This window comes from Sitophilus oryzae, unplaced genomic scaffold (assembly GCF_002938485.1).
Source record: "Sitophilus oryzae breed Bouriz unplaced genomic scaffold, Soryzae_2.0 scaffold_177_pilon_pilon, whole genome shotgun sequence".
NCBI lineage: Eukaryota > Metazoa > Arthropoda > Insecta > Coleoptera > Curculionidae > Sitophilus > Sitophilus oryzae.
Genome location: NW_022146479.1, coordinates 4192048 through 4214098, shown reverse-complemented (window position 1 = coordinate 4214098; position 22051 = coordinate 4192048). Strand labels below are relative to the sequence as shown.

General features: G+C 33.2%; 1 protein-coding gene across 1 annotated transcript; it reads right to left on the bottom strand.

Annotated features, from left to right (window-relative positions):
• Positions 1-18: 18 nt before the first annotated feature.
• On the bottom strand, positions 19-20984 carry LOC115882560 (centrosome-associated protein 350-like). Its single transcript, XM_030900731.1, has 15 exons — positions 19971-20984; positions 19800-19907; positions 19613-19741; positions 18852-19555; positions 16551-16858; positions 16011-16106; positions 14109-14570; positions 13931-14055; positions 13336-13437; positions 11012-11243; positions 10658-10803; positions 3429-4978; positions 2387-2472; positions 1408-1953; positions 19-508 (listed from the first exon to the last, which is right to left on the bottom strand). The coding sequence occupies exons 1-15, from the start codon at positions 20615-20617 to the stop codon at positions 356-358; spliced, it is 5394 nt and encodes a 1797-aa protein (XP_030756591.1). The 5' UTR covers positions 20618-20984; the 3' UTR covers positions 19-355.
• Between the last annotated feature and the right edge of the window lie 1067 nt (positions 20985-22051).

Sequence of the window (22051 nt, the reverse complement as noted above, 5' to 3'; positions counted from 1 at the left end):
GTAAAAAAATCGAAAAATATATAACTTAACCTATCAAAATTATTGACATTTAATAATATACAAAAAAGGACTTTTTATGAGAATACAATTCGGAAGAAACATACAAAAACATTAAACAATATATTTGTACAGGTATATTACAGAAGTAGAGTATTTTTGAGTAAAAATAAAAAAAAAAGTTTTAATATCTGTAATTAGTGTACTATAAAACCTTTATAAAAAATTTAGTACACTTGTTTATGTAAACCAAGAAAAAGAATCATATATACAATACAGATGGATAGGAATGATATCTAAATGATTCAAACTTAGTTGATTATAATTTCAGGTCTTATTGTTTTTTTAAATCCAGATGTTATGGATCTTGGTTCTTTTTATACAAGGTTTGTTTCAAAACTAGAGCTGTATTTTTTATCAACATCTCCATTATTTCGTTAGTTATTCTGTCTTTAACGTATAGTTCGTTCAGCTCAAAGTTAGTCCATGTTGATTCTTCATTTTGCATTTCCTAAAAAAAAACAAATCTTTTAAAATTTAACAGTCAATATCCGACAGTTTATACCATACAACTGAAAAGACGGCGTCAAACGTCAAAGATGGCTGGGAAATGACAATCAATGGTAATTTTGGCAAGGTTAAGGCCTAGACGTCATTTACTTGGCCCGTGCTCTCCTTTATTTTTTAATGGAGCTCACTGCCAGTTGGCCTTAAGAAGGTTGTAATTTATTTTTATATTGAGTAAAAATGATTTTAAAATTTGCGAAAATATTTTTTTGGAAATAGATATGTGTGTCTGGAAATGTTCTATCTTTTTTTTAATCTTTCTATTATTAGCGTTAATTTTTGTCAAGATTTATATCAATTTTTAGTAAATGATGTCTAGGGATTGACCTCGCCAAATTTATAATCGTCATTCCCCAGCCGTCTTTGACGCCTTTTTTTGATCATCAGTAGTAGATAGTGGGTTAACTCTATGTTCACGTATTTCTACGAACTTGTAAGTAATAACCAGAACTAATAAAAAAATGGCCAATTGGTTCTGTATAAAGACCATTTTTTATTATGTAATTACGAATGTATAGTTTTCAGATTTTTTCCTATACTTGTAGTATAAGTTCTAGATCAACGGAAAATACGCTATAAATTTTGATTCCCTTGACAGTGAAATATACGTTTTTTGCAGCAGAAACGGCCGTATTTTTTTTACGTTAACTTAGAAGTTTGATTTTTTCATAGCTTCAAGGGATTGAGTATAGGCTATAGACATGAGTATATGGTTTTAATTTCAACTCGGTATTTCCACGCGTTCCCGAGTTAAAGGGTCTTGACAGACGGACGGACAACAAAGTGATCCTATAAGGGTTCCGTTTTTTCCTTTTGAGGTACAGAACTCTAAAAATAACTTACTTGTATAAGAACTTCATCCACATGATCCCTCTTCTTTCTCGACCATTTAATTATAGCGTTCTCTTTCCTGGATTCCTTTTTTTGAAACCCGAACAATTCCAAAAGTTTGCTGTTCATCAACTGCTGCAAACCGATCACATCCAACGGCTTTTGCTGAAGAAAAATCCCTTTATCTTCCACCCTCAACCACGAAGAACCAGGGTCGGGCTTAGAGAACTGACTGTAGTGCTCTATGGCTATCTCCTTGCACAAGTCGAACACATACTTGTAACAACCCTTGTCCACGTTTTTAGCTATCAGGCTCAAGGTTTTGTCCGAAATCGAAATATTATCCAAATTTTTCGACAGATAAGCTTTGTGAATGATTTTTGATGAATACTCAGCTATTTGTTCGACTTCTTCTTTGGTATTTGGAATTATAGAAGCTACTTTGACAGATTTGACTTTAGAGGGTGGAGTATATGGTGGAGGAGGTTTATTGGGAATTTCCCGAATGTACACCAAAGGAACTTGTTCTTTTTGTTGTTGCTCGGTGAGTAATTTGATCTGGAATCGAAAATAGTTTGGTTTGGTTTGTTAGAAAAACAGTACCATATGATGAAAAAAAACGACGTCAAAGACGGCTGTGGAATGACAATCGATAAAAATTTTGGCGAGGTCAAGCCCTAAATGTTATTTACTTGGCCAGTACTCTCCTTTATTTTTTATGGCTCTTACTGCCGGTTGGCCTTAAGAAGACTAATTTATTTTTATATGGAGTAAAAATACTTTTTGGAAATAGATTTTTGTGTCTGGAAAAGTTCCATCTTTCTATAATTACTGATAATTTTTGACGTCAGTCAAGTTTTATGTCAATTAAGTAAATGACGTCTAGAGATTGACCTCGTCAAAATTATCGATTGTTATTTCCCAACCGTCTATGACCCCGGTTTTTTTTTCGATCATATAGTGTTTAATAGAGGTTATGTAGAGCACGTACTTCCTGTTCGATGGCGAGTTGTTTTTTCAAGAGTTCTTCGGCCTCGTTGCCCAACGAAAAAGATTTTCTTTCGTCTAGCGGAGAACCTAAATTGAAAAGGTATAAACTCATTTTTTTCAGTTTTTTAAACATTTTTGCGAACTTTATGATACACACTGTATACAGGGTGTTCTTTAATGACAAAATAATATTCAAGGTTCACCTATAGGTTCTCAGACCTATTCTAAGGAAAAAACTTGCTATGAATGTACGTTCTAAAAAAATCTTGACTTTTAAGATACAGGTTGGTAAAATTTTCTAAAAAAAACTTTTTTTCATAATAACACTGATGTTATTATAGATATCTTTATACAATTTGATGCACGTCTTCTATGCATCAAAATGCATTTTTTGATGCACAATTTTAGATATTTCAACCAATGGCGTTCATACAGGTTTTAATATTGAATATTTTTGAAGAAAAGAAATGGCCACTGACTCCTCTTAAAATAAACATTATTTTCGAATTCTTTATTCATTTGTAAACAATCTTTTTCTCTTGATTTTTTTTTCATTTTTCACACATAGTTTTTGCTTTAAAAAATTAAGTCATTTATTTACTTTAGATTGGAAATCGTTTCTGCAACGACTGACTGGAAATTAAGAGATACAACAATTTTTTTGTATATCAAAACATGAATTTTATGCATAGAAGACGTGTATCAAATTTCATAAAGATATGTATAATCATATAAGAGTTATATGAAAGAAGAAAATTTTACCACCCTGTATCACAAAAGTTAAGCTGTTTAGGACATATGTACATTCAAACGATTTTTTTTCTTAGAATAAGCCTAAGAATTATACTCTTAAAAATTAACATGTCCATTCAAAGCACATTGTATAATAAACATAAACCCTTAAAAAGATATACTATATTACTAAAAAAGTGTATTTATTTTTGGTTTTATTACTAAAATTTTATTCAAATAATAGGAACTAATATTTATTACAACATTCTGCTTTTAAAAAATAATATAAAATAGTTAATTTTTAAATTTACCTGAATCTGGAGACTGGTTCGGCGAATTCAAATCGTACGTCATCACGCACAAATCCTGCATTCTGGGGCTTTTATGGGCCCCCGTTACCTGACTTGCCTCGCTCATAATCTCACGAACACGCTTTTTAACGTCCACAGTCTTAGTACCATCTGCTTCAGGCGAACTCTGACTCGATTTCTGAGAAACTTCTTCTTCGACGCTTGAAGATGACGAACCCGCATGATTAGTTGGTTCCGATTCTTCAATTTGCACTTCTTCAGGTATATCGACTATCGTCTGACTATTCTCTTCACTATTTGAAGAAGTTGACGCGCCTTCTTCGGGTATTTTTTCAGTTTCTGCTTCACTGGCGACACTAACAGAAGTTGAAGAAGTGTTTTCTTCCTCTTGTACAGGAAAATTCTGAAGAAAATTCACCGAATTTTGATGTTGGCTAAGAGAAGCTGCTTTCTCTTCGTCTGTCTTGTTTTCCGAGTATATATTTGAGGAGGTTTGGGTAAAATGATCAACAACTTCCATTTCCACTAAAGTTGGAGCTTCAGAATTTGAAGGAACATCTTCATGAATTTCTTCTGGTCTGGGTGAAGAAACCACCTCATCAGATACTGAAGAAGCTTCAACTGAACTATTCAAGTCCTCATTAGATGAAGATACTTCATGACTAGTTGAAGATTTGTAGTCTGTGACGGGATTCGAGATTTCTTCAAGTTCCGGAATATCTTCTTTTACAGTGCTAGACTCGGAAACTGAAACACTGTCACTAATCACTATAACAGAATAGTTTTCAATGTCCTTTTTCGATGCAGTGTCTGTATCTTCTACACTCTCTGCATTTTCTTCTAAAACATTGTCGGGTTCCTTAAAACTAACGGTATCCTCAGGTACATTTTCTTCAATTTCTTCAACTAAAGAAGGTTCCTCATCTTCTTCCTTATCTAGTTTAGTATCTTCCTCTAAGGTGTTTTCTGAGAAATTTATTAGGTTGTCTGTTTCTTCAATATTTGGTGCTTTATCAGGTTCATCTTCTTCGCCAGGATCTTCGATCATTTTCACAGACTCTACATCGGTTTCTTCTTCTTCGATCTCACTGATCAGTTGACTGGACCTAGAAGAAACTTGCTCTTCTTGTTTCTCTTCTTCTGGAGGTTTAGAAGTATGCACCAAACTGAAGTTGAGAATTTTATCTTCAATTTTGTTGAAGTCTTCGATAAGTTGACTGATTGAAGAAATACTGGTAACGTTATCTGCCTCGAAATCGTCGGTGTTGTAGGATGTTTTGGACGAGTCTTCAGTTTCTTCAGCTTGGTGTTGTGGAACTTCAACTCTGCTCATTTCGGAGAGGGTTATTTGAGTTTTTGGTGAAGGTTCATCGCTGTTCGACAGTTTTTCCTCCTCTTTCTCGCTAGGTATCTTCGAAACAATAGTCTTCACTTTGGTTTCCAGGTCCTCGATGGCGCGTTCTTCGTGCAACAGTTTCTGGTGCCATTGTAGCAGTTCTTCCACAGTTTTGCGACGTTTGGACAAAGCTTGTTCACGCATCAACAGTTTCCTACAAGAAATCACCGAAATTAGCAACTAATCGCATCAAAAATGGTGTCATAGTAGGCGTAGAAACATAATTTCGATGAAGTTTTTCACAGTGACAGATGTTCAAATTCTTCTAAATTTTGAAATTCTGTATTTATTTATATTGTTGATGTACTTTTAAAAAGACTTTTATGCAGTGTTTGACAAAAAGTTCCCAAAAAATGGGATTTTTTTTTTAAATAAGAGCAAGACTTTTAAAGGATGGTACATTGGGACTTGGGACAAAAGAAACATATTTTTTTACCATTTTTAATGTAAATTGAAAATATCCGTGTTTACTTTGAAAATAAAAAAAAATAATTTTTGCATTTTGAGAATCGTCGGGATCAGCTTATTCGACACTCTGTGTTGCCAGATGGACAAAAAATGATCCAACTGATTGAAAAGATGGCTTGGAATTGACGATCGATGACATTCCTCATATAGTTTTGCATATAAAATGACAGGCAATCTTCATTTCATAGCCGCATTCTGACCCCGTTTTTTACCGATCATATTGTACTTCGTAATATGGCGATAGAGAATCTGAAATGGCTGTTAAGATTTATTTTTTCAGTTTCATTTTAAACGTTAATGCCTCTAAAAATATACAATTAAAACAACAAATTGTGTGGTTCATTTGAACTATCTATGCTGGATTTGTAAATACCGTATGATCGAAAAAAATGACATCAAAGGGGGCTGGGGAATGACAATCGATAATCATTTTGGCGAGGTCAATATCTAGACATCATTTACTTAAAATTGACATAAAACTAGTCAAAAATTAAAAAATAAATTACAACCTTCTTCTTAAGGCCAACTGGCACAAAGAGCCATTAAAAAGTCAAGAAGAGCACAGGCCAAGTAAATGACGTTTGGCACTTGACCTCGAAATTATCAATTGTCAATCTCCGTCCGTCTTTGATTTTTCGATCGTATGGTATCTATCGAAATCTTCCCTGACTTCTCGGACAGACTTTAGAAAGAAGAAATATTAAGTCATGACTGATTCTATATAAAATCTTTTTCAGTAACTCTCAACAACAGTTTTTTTCCTCATTTCTAGCGAACTTTTCAGCACACACTGTACAACTCGCGCGATGTCACTCTCACTGGAAAACGTTATGTTGTTTTCATTCGATCACATGGTATCGTAAGGGATATAATAAAAGTAATATACACCTAAATTCCGGGGAAGACTGTTTAAAACATCGATTGCTTGTTGTAAACGTTTCGTAGTTGGTTTTTGAAGAAGGACTGTTTAACAAATTGGAGTGCTTGTAGCCGTTGTTTACATCGGGCCTTGTCGTGACAAATGTAGTTGTAGAACGCGGGGACTGAATGGATGTAAAATCTGACTAATTTTAAAACGAGCGTTCGACGTCCTGGACGCGAGCCAAACAGGATATCTATAATTAGGACGGAGGGAACGGTCTTTGTGTTCCTTTTTTCCTAGTCTATAAATCCGTATTAGTATCTTACTTCGATAGGAAAAAATCGCAGATTGAAGGGCTGAAGTTTTTTCTATTCTTTACGCTATTAACAGGAAGTTTAGTTGTATTTTAAATAGTGACATTTCTATATTTTACAATTACTTACACAAAAAAATATATTGTCAAGGAAGAAAAAATACATTATCGGGGGGTTGCTTTGTTTTATGTAATTCTCTCAGATTAGGCAAATAAAAGAGTCCTCCTACTCTGGGTACCAGCTCACCAAGTAATAGAAGGGAATGAAAAAGCAAACGATCTAGCTAGAAAAGAAGCGAACGCTCCACTAACTGGACCAGAACCGTTGTGCTTCCCAAGTGGAAACCAACTTTAAGCAGAACTCAAGAACATGGGATTCGTAACCTGGAATGGGAATCGTCCAGCGGTCTAAAACACTCGAAGAAAATTTTCAGGACAGAGAAAAATCAAAGATTTTCCTTGACTTAAGTAAGAACCATATTCGGATTGTCACGGGGTTTTTAACAGAACATTGTCTACTTAGTGGACACCTCAGTAGATTGAAGCAACGAAACAACGGCGAATGCAGATTCTGTGGGGAAAATGGTGAAACACCAGAACAGCTCATCACTGAATGCGCCGAGATACAACCATTCGTGTCATAAACTTTGGTACCACTGATATCGGAGATGGAGAACTAACCTCTATAAAACTGTCTCAGATACTGGCTTTTGTCAAGGCCTGAGACTGTATGATGAGTTCTAACTCAAGAAAGGGGGACACAATAGATCTATATCTATAGGGTCGCGGTGATTAACTTTCCCCCTCTCCCCTCGTACAATCTACAATGTCATTTTTTTTTAAACACACGGTTTGTTTCCATACATACACAACACCCCCATAATTTTAAACAAGCAATATATTATTTCTCGTAGTTTTTAATATACACCCTGTGTATTAAAACCTACGAGCAGAGAGTTTTCAAAAATAGAAGCGAAAAGCGACACTAAATCATTTTGTCCTCTGGTTGAAAATAACTCTTTCCGGCGCCTCAAAATGCGTTAAGGCCCCCATAAACTTGGCATACACTGCTCGGTCTTAACCGTACAGTTAAAACCGCGCGGGTAGAAAGCATGTCCAAGCAACCTCCACACACTGTCTCATTTTGGTCAGTTCATTTTATGCGCGCCGTAGCGTAGTTAAGAACAATGGATTCGAGATACAACTTGCTAGCAGTGGCGGCGCTATTTGCGGTAAAAAAGAATATGTAGCAAAGGAATGGAAGAAAATGCACCGAAAAAATATATAAAGAACTGCTCGCGCTTCTGACTTGAATAAAACTGCGCGGTTTTGCCGCTTTATGTCCATATACTATCGGGTAGGAACAAACGGGTCAAACCGTACGGTTAAAGTATCTGGCGAAGATAGATATTGAACGTACGGGTAAAACTAGGCTGAACACACGTACACTGACGTTTTTAACTGAACAGTCATACCCGTTCGGTTAAAACCGTGTAAAATAACCGAAGTGTATGGGGACCTTTAGAGTGTATAAACAATACACTCTTAAAAAAATTGACAAAACGAAAAAATCGACAAATAATAAAGCTAAATTAAATATTATAGAATATTAAACATTAATTTCTAATAGATACTTTCCTTATAGAAAATAGAAATTTATTAACAATTTAATATTAGAAACACCGTTTACTATTACCCTTGTATATGAATATATAAACAAGGCTATTACACAGAGTTCGTATTTTAGGAGGAAGTGGAAAAATTGTGATGTTTACATTAATTCTGAACGGCGCACGTGTTTCTACCTGCTCGAAAACATTTTAAAATACCTCACCGTCGAGATTTATGTAAAACAAGATAACGTACAGCGTATTTGTTCAATTAAACCGCCATGTTTATTTTCAGGACGGATTAGTTAATGTATCCGTTACGATGACTGACAGGATTGTTGGTTAAAATTAAGTAGCATCCTTGTGTAGCATGTGATATGTTATAAAAACAACGTCATGGTATGCGCAGAAGAAACATTTTTGTTTGATTAAAAATTTAATTTGCGATATGAAGCTAGGTCGAAGCGATTTCATATGCCCTTTGTTATAGACATGTACCGTACGATCGTAAAAAGGCATGAAATACGGCTGGTACGGCTTGTAATAATTTATTTTTATATCGAGTAAAAATGATTTTTAAATGGTGTAGTTTAAAATTCGAGAAAAAATATTTTTTTGGAAATAAGAATTGTGTCTGGAAACGTTCTATCATTTTTTAATCTTTCTATAATTAATGTTAATTTTGACAAGTTTTAGGTCGAGAGATTTTTAGTAAATGACATCTAGAGATTGACCTCGCCAAAATTATCACGATTGTCATTCCCTAGCCGTTTTTGACGCCGTTTTTTTTTTCGATTATAAGGTATATTAATAGTTAAAAATCTATAAATCTTTATATAAAAAAAATGTGGCGAAATTATATTATGTTATCTACAGTAATTTCTTTAAAAATCTAAAACAGAAGAAATTCGTCTATTTATGCTACCTGGTAACCGTTTAGGGTCGTTTTTAATGGGAAACAACAATTTGCTGGGAATTCCAACAATTTTCTGGTACTTAGATGATTCTAAATTCTAAAGAGACTCATTTCCAACGTGACCATTGCACAGTTTATATATAATTGTTTAACAACATAGTTTAATTTTTTTTATATTATTTGTAAGTACCTCTTCCTACTTTTAGATATGTATATTTTGTTCTTTTAGTTTAATGTTTTTATTTTCTAATTTAACGCCCGACTATCAAAATTCGATCTACAGTGGCAACCTAGCATTTTCCGTTTACATCTACAGTGGGATTCTGTAAGCTCCGTAGCAAGAAATTTCCTGTCTAGCCTATATGCTATTTGTATACGATTGATGAGTCACTAGACAGGAGAAATGTTTTCAGAATCGCTAAGCTGGTATATCTTGGGTACCTTCGTTTTGTACAGTAAGGTCTCTCTTATTTTTATTATTTGCCTGAGATTTTTGTGGTTGATTTTAATCATTCTTTATTTTTTGAGTGATATAAATACACAAAAAAAAATATTTTCTTAATTTACATTAAAGAATATATGAAATGTATTATTTAAATTTACAATTATTTACCTCTTATTAAATATTTCTTTCAATAATTTCACTCCAAAATGTTTTTTAAATTTAATAACTGAGAAAATAAAGACCACATTTCACACACTTATAAAAGTCTTACATTAACAGACGCAATAGTAACTCAACTGGGCATAAAGCAATTAGTGTTAAAACTCATTTCGTCAATTGGCATTCCAAGATAACTTTATTAGCTTTTCCTGTGTGTTGGTTTAATACTGGTATGCGCCGTAATAAAAACGATATAAAATATTTTAGTAATTCATTGATAAAAATATTAAAAAAATGCATTGAATTGAATATTAAAAAAAACATTCATTAATTTGGATAGAAATATTCAAAATTATACTTTTCATTAAAAAAAAACTTGGTTTCTTACTTGTTAAGCCCGACCTTAAGATACTGTTAGTTTTGAAGTTTTTTTATTATATGATTTTTATTTACTGCAGAAACTATAGTCTGTCCAGCGAGGGAATAACGATTTCGACATACAACATTCAGAGAAAAACAACTTACATTTGAATTAAAATGACGAACAACAACTGTAACTGTCACGTATTCTTTCACTGGACAAACTATACTTAATAAATGTCTTTTGGAGGTACTTGTGTATCAAAAAATATAGTACTGTTTCATGTCACTCAAAGAGCTATAGTCTGTCCAGTGAGGGAATGATTGATGACGACATCCAAAATATGACAGATAAAAACTAATTTACTTGTGAGGGTGCAGCCACACTATCCTAAAAACGGCGTATCGGCGTAACGACCTTGAATCGATTTCCAGTAATTCTATTGGCTGAAATTTTTGACAGATGAATTTGACAGATAAAATTTCTGACAGATGAATGTTTCAGCCAATAGAATTACTGGAAATCTATTCAAGGTCATTACGCTGTTACGCCGATACGCTGTTTTTAGGATAGTGTGGCTGCACCCTGAGTTAAAATGACAGACAACAATTAATTGTCACTGTCATATATTCTTTCATTGGACAGACTATACTTAAAAGTGCATTTTAGAGGTACTGTCTAAAAAAATATGATACTTACTGTTTCATATCAGTCAATGCACTGTCGCTTATACTCTTGTGCTTTTTGAATGTAAACTCCACAGATTCCAATTCTGAATTCTCACTGTGTGGAACAGTGGTTGCAACATTAACCATAGAACGAGTTCTAGAAGTCAGAGTTTGAATCTGGAAACGCAAACAACGAAAATTTGAATCTTTACTTCCTTTTTTTAATTAAAAAAAAATAGAAATAGTCAATAAATCCTCGTTTCGGAACCAAATTAATACAGATAAAGACATGGTACATTTGAACTACTAAGTATACGAGTAGTTATTCTCGCGTAACTTTGTCGTTTCGACATTTGGCATATTTGGAAAAATTAATAACGCGTACCTCTTGGTCTGTGGCCGTCCCAGCTATAGACAAAGATGTCTCTGAGTGTATAGAGTTGGTCTGGATGACTTTTAAAGGTCCGGAAGTCCTTCTTTCACTTCTGTCCCTGCTTCCGGTCTTTATAATAGCCAGTGGCATACTTCCGGAATGCAGCTGGTTCTTTATACCATTTCGCTGTTGACGTAGAACGGTTTTTCTCTTGCTAGAAGCTTCTTTTTGCATCTGCTTCAACCTAGACAATCGTTATAATGTTAAAATAAAAAAAATAGATTTCAAAAGTATTTCGTTCATTTAAACTATTTATGCGAGTATTATTATAAAAAGTCCACTAACCCTGTAGAGTAAGACAGTTTTTCACTTACTATAAGCTACATTTTGCCTCTGTTTCAAGCGAAACAATATTTTAAATGTTAATGTCTCTAAAAAATATATGATTAAAACAACAAATTGTGTGGTTCATTTGAACTATCTATTCTGGATTTATTAAACAAACAATTTTGATTGTTTTGATGGACTTTGTTCAGTCATATTGAGAAATACTGTAATATTACATATTAATGAAAAAAAAACGTCGTCAAAGACTGGCTGGGGAATGACAATCAATGATAATTTTGCCAAGGTCATATTATTGCCTCTATACGTCATTTACTAAAAATTGACATAAAACTTGTCAAAAATTAACACTACTACAGAAAGATTAAAAAAGGATAGAACGGTTTCAGACACAAATCTATTTCAAAAAAAAATATTTTTTTTTGAATTTTAAACTACACCAATTAAAAATTAATTTTACTCAATTTAAAAATAAATTACAACATTCTTAAAATTTATTATTGATTGTCATTCCCGGGCCATCTTTAACGCCGACTTTTTTCGATCGTATGGTATTACCGGATATGAGTTATACCTATGATTATAAAACAAGAAACTGGTTCAACTTGTTTGGTACATTTGAACTATAGTCTGTGCAACGAGAGGATAGAGTGATAGTGACAGTTGTTACTGTCATTTTAATTAGCAGGGAAACTTTCTTTTTTTTTGGATGTCGTCTGTCGAAATCCTACTTGACTCGTTGGGCAAACTATACTACTGCGTTTATTATATTTTTACAACTAGTTACTTTTTAGTAGAAAAATCCTCCAAATACTACTCACATTTTTTAAAAGTGAAATCCAGGTTAAAATTCTATAAAAATCATCCTCTATTTCGAAAGTTTGAGTGATTCTCAATAATTAAATATCTTAATTGAATTACACACACTTAATCGTCGAAATATTTTGAGCTTTTAAACCTAATTGGGACATTGTAAAGAATCTTCTTTGCGTGTGGTAGTACATGAATTATTAATTATCGAACTATTTTAATAAATAAAAATAACGGAATCTTAATAATTACAAGAAAAAATACGTCGAATTCCATTCTTAAATTACCGATGAAACTGATAAGATTAATCGAATGTTGTAAAAACATTCAAAATGTAATCATAACACACGTAACTTACAGATAAGAAGATATCTTAAAGTAGAGCGAGATAAAATAAAAATACGACTGCGAATATTTATTTTTTACTGTTTGTTTTATGTAAATAATTATTCGAAAACGGCACACAGTTAAATTTAGACTAGTATCGCCTTGGTTGTGTTTGATTTGTTCATAATAATTTAGCGCAAGTTTGTACACAATATGCGTTGTGGTTTCAGGAATTCAGTGAAGATTTTTTTTATTTTTTGTAACATATAGTATCGAAAAAAAAACGGCGTCAAAGACGGCTGGGGAATGACAATCGATGATAATTTTGGCGAGGTCAATCTCTAGACGTCATTTACTAAAAATTGATATAAAACTTCTCAAAAATTTACAATAATTATAGAAAGTTTAAAAAAGATATAAGGTTTTCAGACACACAAATCTATTTAAAAAAAAATAGAATTTTAAACCAAAAACCACACTATTTAAAAATCATTTTTACTCCATATAAAATATATTACAACCTTCTGAAGGCCAACTAGCAGTAAGCGCCATTGAAAAATAAAGCAGAGCACAGGCCAAGTAAATTACATCTAGGGCAACGTCAACGTTGGCTTGTATATGAAGATCGCTGTCATTTTATGTTTAATTATACCGTATGATCGAGAAAAAAACGGCGTCAGCGATGGCTATGAAAAAGATCGCTGTCATTTTATATGTAAATTTATATGGGAAATGTCATTGATCGTCATTTCCAAGCCATCTGGACGCTATCATACGGTATATGGGGAATATCGTCGATCGCCGTTTCCTGGTCAACTCGACACCGGTTTTTTTCGATCGTACGAGAGTATTACCTTTGCATTTCCTGTCGTTCTTGCTGATGTCTAAGCAATATTCCCCTTTGTTTTCTCTTGATTAGTGACGCTTCTTCGAACCTTTTTGTTTCAATAAACTGCCTAAATAATAAAAAATACTATAGTAATTTTACATATACAGGGTCTCCAACAAAATGAGAATTTTTTTTACAATTATTTAAGATACAGAAAGAAACAACAATATAATAGGATTTATTCTTGTTAGATTTACTTTATTTTGTGTAATTTTAGTGGTAAAAATTAGATTTTTTTGAAATTATTTGGAAAAAATACCAGAAAATTGGTAATCTTTAAAAATCCCTGGATATTTATGAAATTCAGTACATAGAGGCAGTATCGAATTCTGAACAACTTTTCTCTTTGACATTTTTCGATATTTTGTCACCCAACCCTACATTTGGCATATGTAAAAAGACAGTTATTATTTGACATATATGCCAAAACGATTTATTTTATAATTGAGCATACTGAAGAAATTTTGCATCAACATCTCTTCAATAACTGAAAAATATTAGTAGCGGGCTTAATAATATTTTTTTATGACACACCCTGTATATATTTCGATGCAACTTACTTTTTTTGCATTTCTAACCAAACCAACTCGCTTCTTGTCTTATCCAAAAGCGCGTGTTCTCTGATTTTAACGATTTTTTTCAAATTCTCGATCCGCAGGTCTTCGTCTTTGATTAGTTGATCAAACTTAATAGAAAAAAAAATTAAACTTTATTACAACAAAGAAAAAAAAATCATACCATTTTTAGTGAAATTCCAGCAACGTTTCTAAACATAAAATTTTCATCGTTCACATGATCAACATCGCTTCTTTTTGTGATAGAACCATCGAAGGTACGACTCGAATATTGGATTATAGAACTAGTTTTCTCGCTCATGACAGTCTCATTATCCATTTTACAGTCATTTATCAAGTCTTTCCATTGAGATGTGCTATTCAAATCCAGCAAGTTGATGTGTGAATGGATTTCCGACGTGTCGCTTCTCAGTTCTAAGTTTGGTATTTCTTCCGTTTCAAAAGAACCTCGGCTGTAGTTTATGCTAGAAAATTTGCTGGACTTATGACTGATTTTGCTTCTTTTGCTGCTCGAAGAATTCTGTTGTGATATGGAATTGACGATAGAGGTTTGAGTGTCTCGAGTGTGCAAAATTTTCTTGGCCATTGTTTCCGAATCGTTTTTACAACGTAAGCTTTCAAATTCCTGAAAAAAAAATAAAAGATATACAGGGTGGCCCTGTCTTCCCACAATAACTCCAGCTTTCCTATTTAGAGCGTCAGCACACGGGTCGTCTGGCTTTCGAAACGGAAGCGTCTTGAACTCCAAGCAAATCTCCCTCCACTCTACCATGACTCTACCTTCGTATGTAAATAATAGCACAGATTATAAACTTATATAATCGTCAAATGCATTGTTTTTCGTGGTTCCAATTTTCGGAGTCGCGCACTAGTTAGGTTACTAGTTTGCGCACATAGCACGCCCACTTATGGCCTCTAAAATTGTGCACAGCGCCTGAGCGGCCCAGTTATTACGCTGTTTAAACACGAGTTTATTTTTGCGCTCAGGAAATTTTACTCGTTTGCTCGTCGTCATAAAAAAACAATTTTCTAATCTGTGATGATAGTATCAATCACCGCCAAACGACCCGTTCGTGGACCTACTATTATTTACGTAGGAAGTAGAGTTCGAGACGCTTCCGCTTCGAGTTTGGGGCGACCCGTGTGTGCACGGTCTTAAGATTTTCATATATACTCGGTGTTCTACAGTACGTCCCTGAATTGTCTTTACAAGAGGAAAAACTTTTATATTATTGACATTTTGAGAAAAATTTATTCTAAAATTTTTTGCTATATTATACTTTTTTATATTTCCATACCGTTTTAAGAAAAAATAAAAAAATAAACTGAAAAGTTAACATGGTTAGCGAAACGCGCGTCCAGTGTAAAAGTAAAAGATTTTTTTTTGGTGTATTGTGGTGATTTAGTGTTTTATTTTGCTGTTGTAACATCAAAGTTTCCAACTCTCAACTGTAATACCCATTTTTCTCCAACAAATTGCCTCTATGAGAATATTCTTCATTATACAATTATCTACATCATTGTACCGTATGATCGAGAAAAAACGGCGTCAACGATGGCTATGAAATGAAGGTCGCTGTCATTTTATATGTAAATTTATATGGGAAATGTCATCGATCGTCATTTCCCAGCCAACTGGACGCCATTTTTTTTTCGATCATACGGTATTTGGGAGGTCATAAGCTTCTAAGAAATTAAATAAAATACCCATATCCGTCGTTAAAAAAATTAAGTTGATGATGGTTCCAAAAAAAAACGAAACGTTATTTTGAGTTACATTTTTTCTAACTGTCAAAATAAACTTTTAAAAAAATTAAAACGAAAACCGGAAATTTCAGTTTTTCAATCATATCTCCGGAAACAATATACTAAAGGTACCTCGAATTTGTAGCACCCTGTATATACCACATCTAATAAAGATACAATCTAATAAAAAAACCTGACAGAGCCTGACAACAAAAATATTCAGAAATAAGACTTTTTAGCACAAAAAGAAGCTTAGATAAACCCTTTGATAAACCCCAGAAAGCTTATTAAACGTGAAGCAGGAGGCTTAAAAAATTACCTTTTCAATTTCAGCAAAATGCCTCAGAGATTTATTAAAATCGTTTAAAAGATGAATTTCCGCCTCAAATTTTAAATGGATCTGATTTGAATTATTCTGAAAAAATAAATATTTTTAATTCACACTGAACTTTAAAATAATACCATAAGATCGAAAAAAAACGGCGTCAAAGACGGCTGGGGTATGATAATCGATTAGGTTTGGCAATTTTTTTTTTAACTTTGGCAAGGCCAAGCCTTAGACGCCATTTACTTGACCCGTACTCTTCTTTATTTAATGGCACTTACTGCTAGTTGGCTTGAGGAAGGTTGTAATTTAATATTATATTGAGAAAAAATTATTTTTAAATGGTGTAGTTTAAAATTAAATAATTTTTTGGAAATAAGGTTTGTGTGTCTGGAAACGTTCTATTCTTTTTAATCTCTCTATAATTAGTGTTAATTTTTGACAAGTTTTATGTTAATTTTTAGTAAACGACGTCTAGAGATTGACCCAGCCATTTTTGACGCCGTTTTTTTCGATCATACGGTATAAACTTACCAGGTTTTTTTCTTCATTGATATTTTTAATTGATATCTTTCTTAAAGACGCCTGTTTATCAACATAAGTCTTAATTTTTTTATTTTCCTCTTCAAGCCTTAACGACACTTTAGGCTCAATCAAAGCAAAATCACTCATATTCTCTTTGTCAGAGCTCACATCCGATAATTCCTCGGTCACAATTTCCTCTATTTCGCTAACCGAACTTCTTGATTTACTCACAGATGATTTCTTTTTACTCTGTGAATCCGACGATTTTACATTTTTAGTATTATCCTGTGAAGCAAAACTACTCGAACTATACGTTTCTAAAATTAGATTTAATGAAAATAAATTGTCAGAGATTATAGAATTTTTAAGTTTGAAATTTAAAACTAAACGCGCGAACTGTCAACCAAACGGAAGATAAAGCCCCGTTCTGAGACACGTCAAAAGAACCAATGAGATTTGTATAAAATTCAAACAGCTGTCAATTTTAAATTTAGTATAGCTCCCATTGGTTGTTTGAAATGTCAAACAGTATCGCCAGCGACAAAACGTAGTTCTGAGATGGTTCTGAGAACGGGGCAAGCACTGGAGTATCACTGGAGTTACTTCACAGAGTTACTTCCACAGATTACTTCTCTTATCTATGCACTGGAGACGGATCAGATATATGCAGGTTATGTTTCAAAAAACATGTGGCACTCGTCGGGAGATTCATCACGTAAAAATAAGATTTATTTTTTAGGCATATACATAGGCCCGATTCTGCTTTATTTCGTAGCTACAGGGAATTAAAACCTTTTTTTTATTTATTTTAATTTTCTTCCAAGTGCTTTTAGCGATTCGAATGACATTTTCCAGATAAAAGTAACTATAAGTACGACATATTTTAATGCTAAAAATTTTCAACATATTTACCAGGGACGTGCATATGGGTTATCATTAGTATATTTTTCTAAAGAAAATGTGTGCCACTGACTTTTCTCTCATGCTAGCAAAATTGTGTAGATCGTTTGATGCCGATTAAATGTTGTTTCTTGATATTTTGCCGGTTTCGGGCTCCCTGATGAGATAAACACAAATTTTTAATTTATTGCCTTAATTCAAGTCTAAAGGTGCGTTCACCCGCCTGCGCCGCTCCGCGCCGCGCAAAACATTTTTTTAGCATGTACTTTTAAGTGTATTTTTTTTAGCGCGCACAAAAGTATATGTTAAAAAAATGATTTGCGCGGTGCGGCGCGGGGTGGCACAGCCGGTATAAGAGCACCTTAATAGCAACCTTTAAAATTTGTATTGTCATTAATTGGCCAAAGCGTGAAATAAGTACTTATTGATTCCACATCAAAAAATATAACAAAAAATCCTATAAACATGGGTGAGGAAATCCATAGTTTTAAAGTTACAGGATGCTTTAAAAAATAGGTCTTTTTGTAATTATCTTAAATACCATTATTTCTTTTGAATTTGTTGTAGGTAGCACTGAACATCAATGTTATAAAATACAACTTTTAATTGGCATTAAACGGCCCTACAATTTTGCTAACAAGGTAAAAAAAACTCAGTGACGCATGTTTTTTTTAGAAAAATATTACAGTGATATTTCTTTATTTTTATTTTCCAGTGATATATTCTTTGCCCATATGCACTAGCCTGGTGATTCTGTCGAAACTTTTTTAGCATTAAAATATGTGCCACTTAAACGCACTGACGACCAGGTCGCAGCGACCAGCATTTGATTCGATGTTATAGGAAACGCAGCTGCGACCAGCCAACGGTCAGGACCAAAGATATTTAAACTATTAAATATCTTTGGTCAGGACGCTAGTGCGCGTTGTATCATTATTTGATTTGATTACAGGTCCCAGCGAACAAGCTGCGACCGCTTGGGCGTGGACGTTAATGCGCTTTGTATCATTTGATTGGTGGTCGTTGGCTGGTCGCTGCGGCCTGGTCGTCAATGCGTTTGAGCTCTTATAGTAACTTTGACCCTCAAAATTCAGCAAGTAAAATGGGCGATAAGCAAGAATTGGTGTTTACCAGTTACTACCAGTATTTTACGTTTTCATAGAAGATACAAGTAAAAATGTAAAAAATACATTTTATATTGTTCAAGTCTTTAAAACTTAACAGAGTTTTGTGGACGTAGATATATGTTTTAGGATTTTAACGTAAAAAAATCTCGTAAAAAACAAATTATTTTACACGTCAAGATCTAGTTTTTTACCTACCCATCCTTGTACAAATATTAATGTTGAGAATAAGTAATATTTAGAACTTACACTGCCTTATTTAAATTTAAGAAACGCATATACATACCAGAATTAATAGATTTTGCTTTCATCAATTCAATAATACTGCTAGATTTGTGAGATGACATTTCATTATTAGAAATCTTCGAAGATTCACTCTTAAAATCGCTGTATTTCTTAACAGACGTTCTGCTCTCAGTCGGAATACTAGGAATATTTTTAGAAGTATCAGATTCAGAGTTTGTATTAGATTTCGTAATGGTTTTGCCATCTTTTACTGAAGGTTCAGATCTCCCTCCTATTTCTATATGATCCAGAGCTCTAGGATCCAAATTTAGGCACTTATGTGACAAAAATGACTTTAAATCGCTTTTTTTATTGCTTTTTTCACTTAAAGAGGGATTTTTAAAACTATCTTGTACACCCACATCAACTAAATCTTGTCTTCTATCACTATTAATGGCGAATTTTAACTGTCTCCTTACAGTATTGATAAAATTATATGGATCAGTTTGTGGAGCAGAATCTTTAAGCCACTCTGGGAACTCGACAGGCGTCTTTTGTGGTTCTTTTAATACAGGTTCGATGTCGGGTGGTCTCAAAGTCATATTTGAGAGAACTATTATTTTTTTCTTTGAGTCAATCGGTTCAACAAAATGCTCAATCGGTTTTTGAGGCCCTGTATCATCAGATACTAGCTTAAAATTTTCTTTGTAACTGTTATTAGGAGTCAGAGGTTTATTTCCTACATTTTCATTAATAGACATGTCTCTAGAAGGTATTTGATCATAATTTAATAAAAAAATACTTATATAAATCAAAATTTACCTTCTAGATCTTCCCCTCTTCTGAGCTGGGATATTCTCAGACAGTGAAGATGATGCTTGAGCAATATCCTGATTACTTCCATGATTTTTAATGCTTACAGGTGATGTATAATGTACTTCAGTGTTTTGTCTGTTTAAAAATTAATAATAAGTACTTTTTATATAGTAGTAATAAAAATTAAACTTACATTTTAGGTGATAACTTATTTTCTACATTTTCAAATGGTTTTATACAATAATTTGGTTCAGGCAGATATAACAAATTTGAATCCTTTATTCTTGGCTCTTTAATATCACTAAAAATAACAAAAATTTGTACTTTATCCTGTCCAGATTAATTTAAATTTAGTTCTACTTACCTAATCTTTCCATCAACTTTCCCTACATAGTTTTTGCTTCTACCTGCACAATTATAACCATGAATTATGCTATCTCTGTGTAAATTTGCTTGTGCCTTTTCTCTAGACACTGATCTGTTACGTAATGTACCTCTGGGTTCTCTACTATTTGATCTAGACCGAATTATCGGTGGTTCTCTAGATTTTGACCTCTGCCTTTTAGCCTCTACATTTTTCTTTACTAATTCCGTTGCTTTTTGCTGTAGTTCTTGCAGTTTCTCTTTGCGTAACTCCAACGCTGTTTTAGAGTCTGTTTTTTTAGAGTTGACTTCGACGAGTCGTCGTTCTTTCTGCTTTTTTATGTATTCCCTTGCCTGTTTTACATCATAACTTTTCTTTTTTGGAGATAGAGCTACATCACTCTGAGCATTAACTATATCAGGATTACTAGTTCCTTGCTTTTTTGGATGCAGTGAGTGTTTAGAATCGTAGCTTTTGATAATTTGAACTTTGTTAGATGAGTGTCCAAGTATGTCATTAGATTCAGGTTTGCTATAATTTATATTTCCTTTAATACCAGATGCTATCAAATTCTGTAATTCTTCCTTTAATCTTTCAGTTTCTTTAGCGGTTTCTAATATTCTTTTGGCAACAGATTCTTTATCCATTATTTATAACAAAAACACACAAATTACAACTTTATACAATAAAAAATAAAATGAGACTGATTTTTACCGGTTTTATCTTATATTTTTCAGAAATATAACTGTAAGTATTTGGATCACATTTAAATAGATTTATTGGATCACATTTAAAATAGATTTATGATTTATTTTATAATTTATAACTAAAAAAACAACTTGAAATATATAACATAACCATAAACCTTAAACACAACAAGGGATGGTTATTCTTCTTCTGCGTTCTGCGGAAAGGATAAATGACTCTGGAAACATCTAATGGTGGGTTCATACAGCCAAATAAAATAAAATAAGAATAAAATAAAATAAGAAATAAGGAATTCTTATTTGTGTGCGTTCATACAGTCAAATAAAATAAAATAAGAAATATATATTTGCTCATGCGCAGTACGATGAGGCTGGATAAAAGTTAACTTTTACGATTGTTTATAGTAATTTTACTATTTATAGTATATTTATTTATTCGTTGCCTACTATATTATACATTTTACTTATGTGAAATTATAAAATAAATTAAATCCAAACTGAAAATATTTGTAGGTTAGAATTAAGCGTGCGCAAAGCCGTTTTCACATAAAATAAAACAAGAAGTTAAAAGATAAAGACTTCTTATTTTATTTGTTATTTTATTTGGCTGTATGAACGCATGTACGGTATCCCATATAACCAACTTTCTTATTTTATTTTATTTTATTCTTATTTTATTTTATTTGGCTGTATGAACCCACCATAATTCTCTGATCCAATTCCCGATCCAATCCAGATATGGCCACTTGCCCTTACGGTATTTAGCCAGCACACTTAGTGGCCACAGCTGCCAGGGCTAACCGGCCGAGGAGATAGTTTTATTCTTTTTTTTATTAATTTAAAGGCCTAAGCTAATAGGACTATCCGGTCTGGTAATAGTTCGGCATTCCTTCGGTTGGGTGTTGAAACAGGATCCGCCTTTAAGCTGGCTGAATGTCGTAATAGACAAGTGGCCAAAAATAGAAAAAAAAAAAAAAAAAAAAAAGGATCCGCCTTAAGCGGGTGCAACTTTGTTCATGTTTCAAAGCGATAGCAAAGTAATTTGTAGCTTGATACACTATGTTCAGTAGCAACATCGATTCGTAGCGATATTCTGATTTCTCGCTTTGTGGCGAGGCGACAGTCTAGACACGTGTGCAAGAGTGTGATAGTGATACCATATTTCGCAGCATTTGAGCGACAATAGTTTTGCAATGAACATAGTATCGATGTGGCTTCGACATCGCTTCTAAACGATCGGTTGCTAACTTGAAGAAAGTTGCACCCCCCCAAGGATACTATAGAGATAAGGATAGTTCGATTCCTATCTTCCTGCATTGTCAGTTTTTTTACGTCATCTACTGACCGAGTTGAAGTTGGCGCTAAAGATTTTAG

Bases quoted from the DNA above. Each gene is read 5' to 3' on its own strand.
- LOC115882560 (XM_030900731.1), bottom strand. From the start codon at position 20,617: ATGGATAAAGAATCTGTTGCCAAAAGAATATTAGAAACCGCTAAAGAA. The intron at 19,908-19,970 runs GTAAGTAGAACT...TGTTATTTTTAG, and splicing joins AAAGTTGATGGAAAGATTAG to TGATATTAAAGAGCCAAGAA. The intron at 19,556-19,612 runs GTAAATTTTGAT...AATACCTTCTAG, and splicing joins AAGAGGGGAAGATCTAGAAG to AGACATGTCTATTAATGAAA.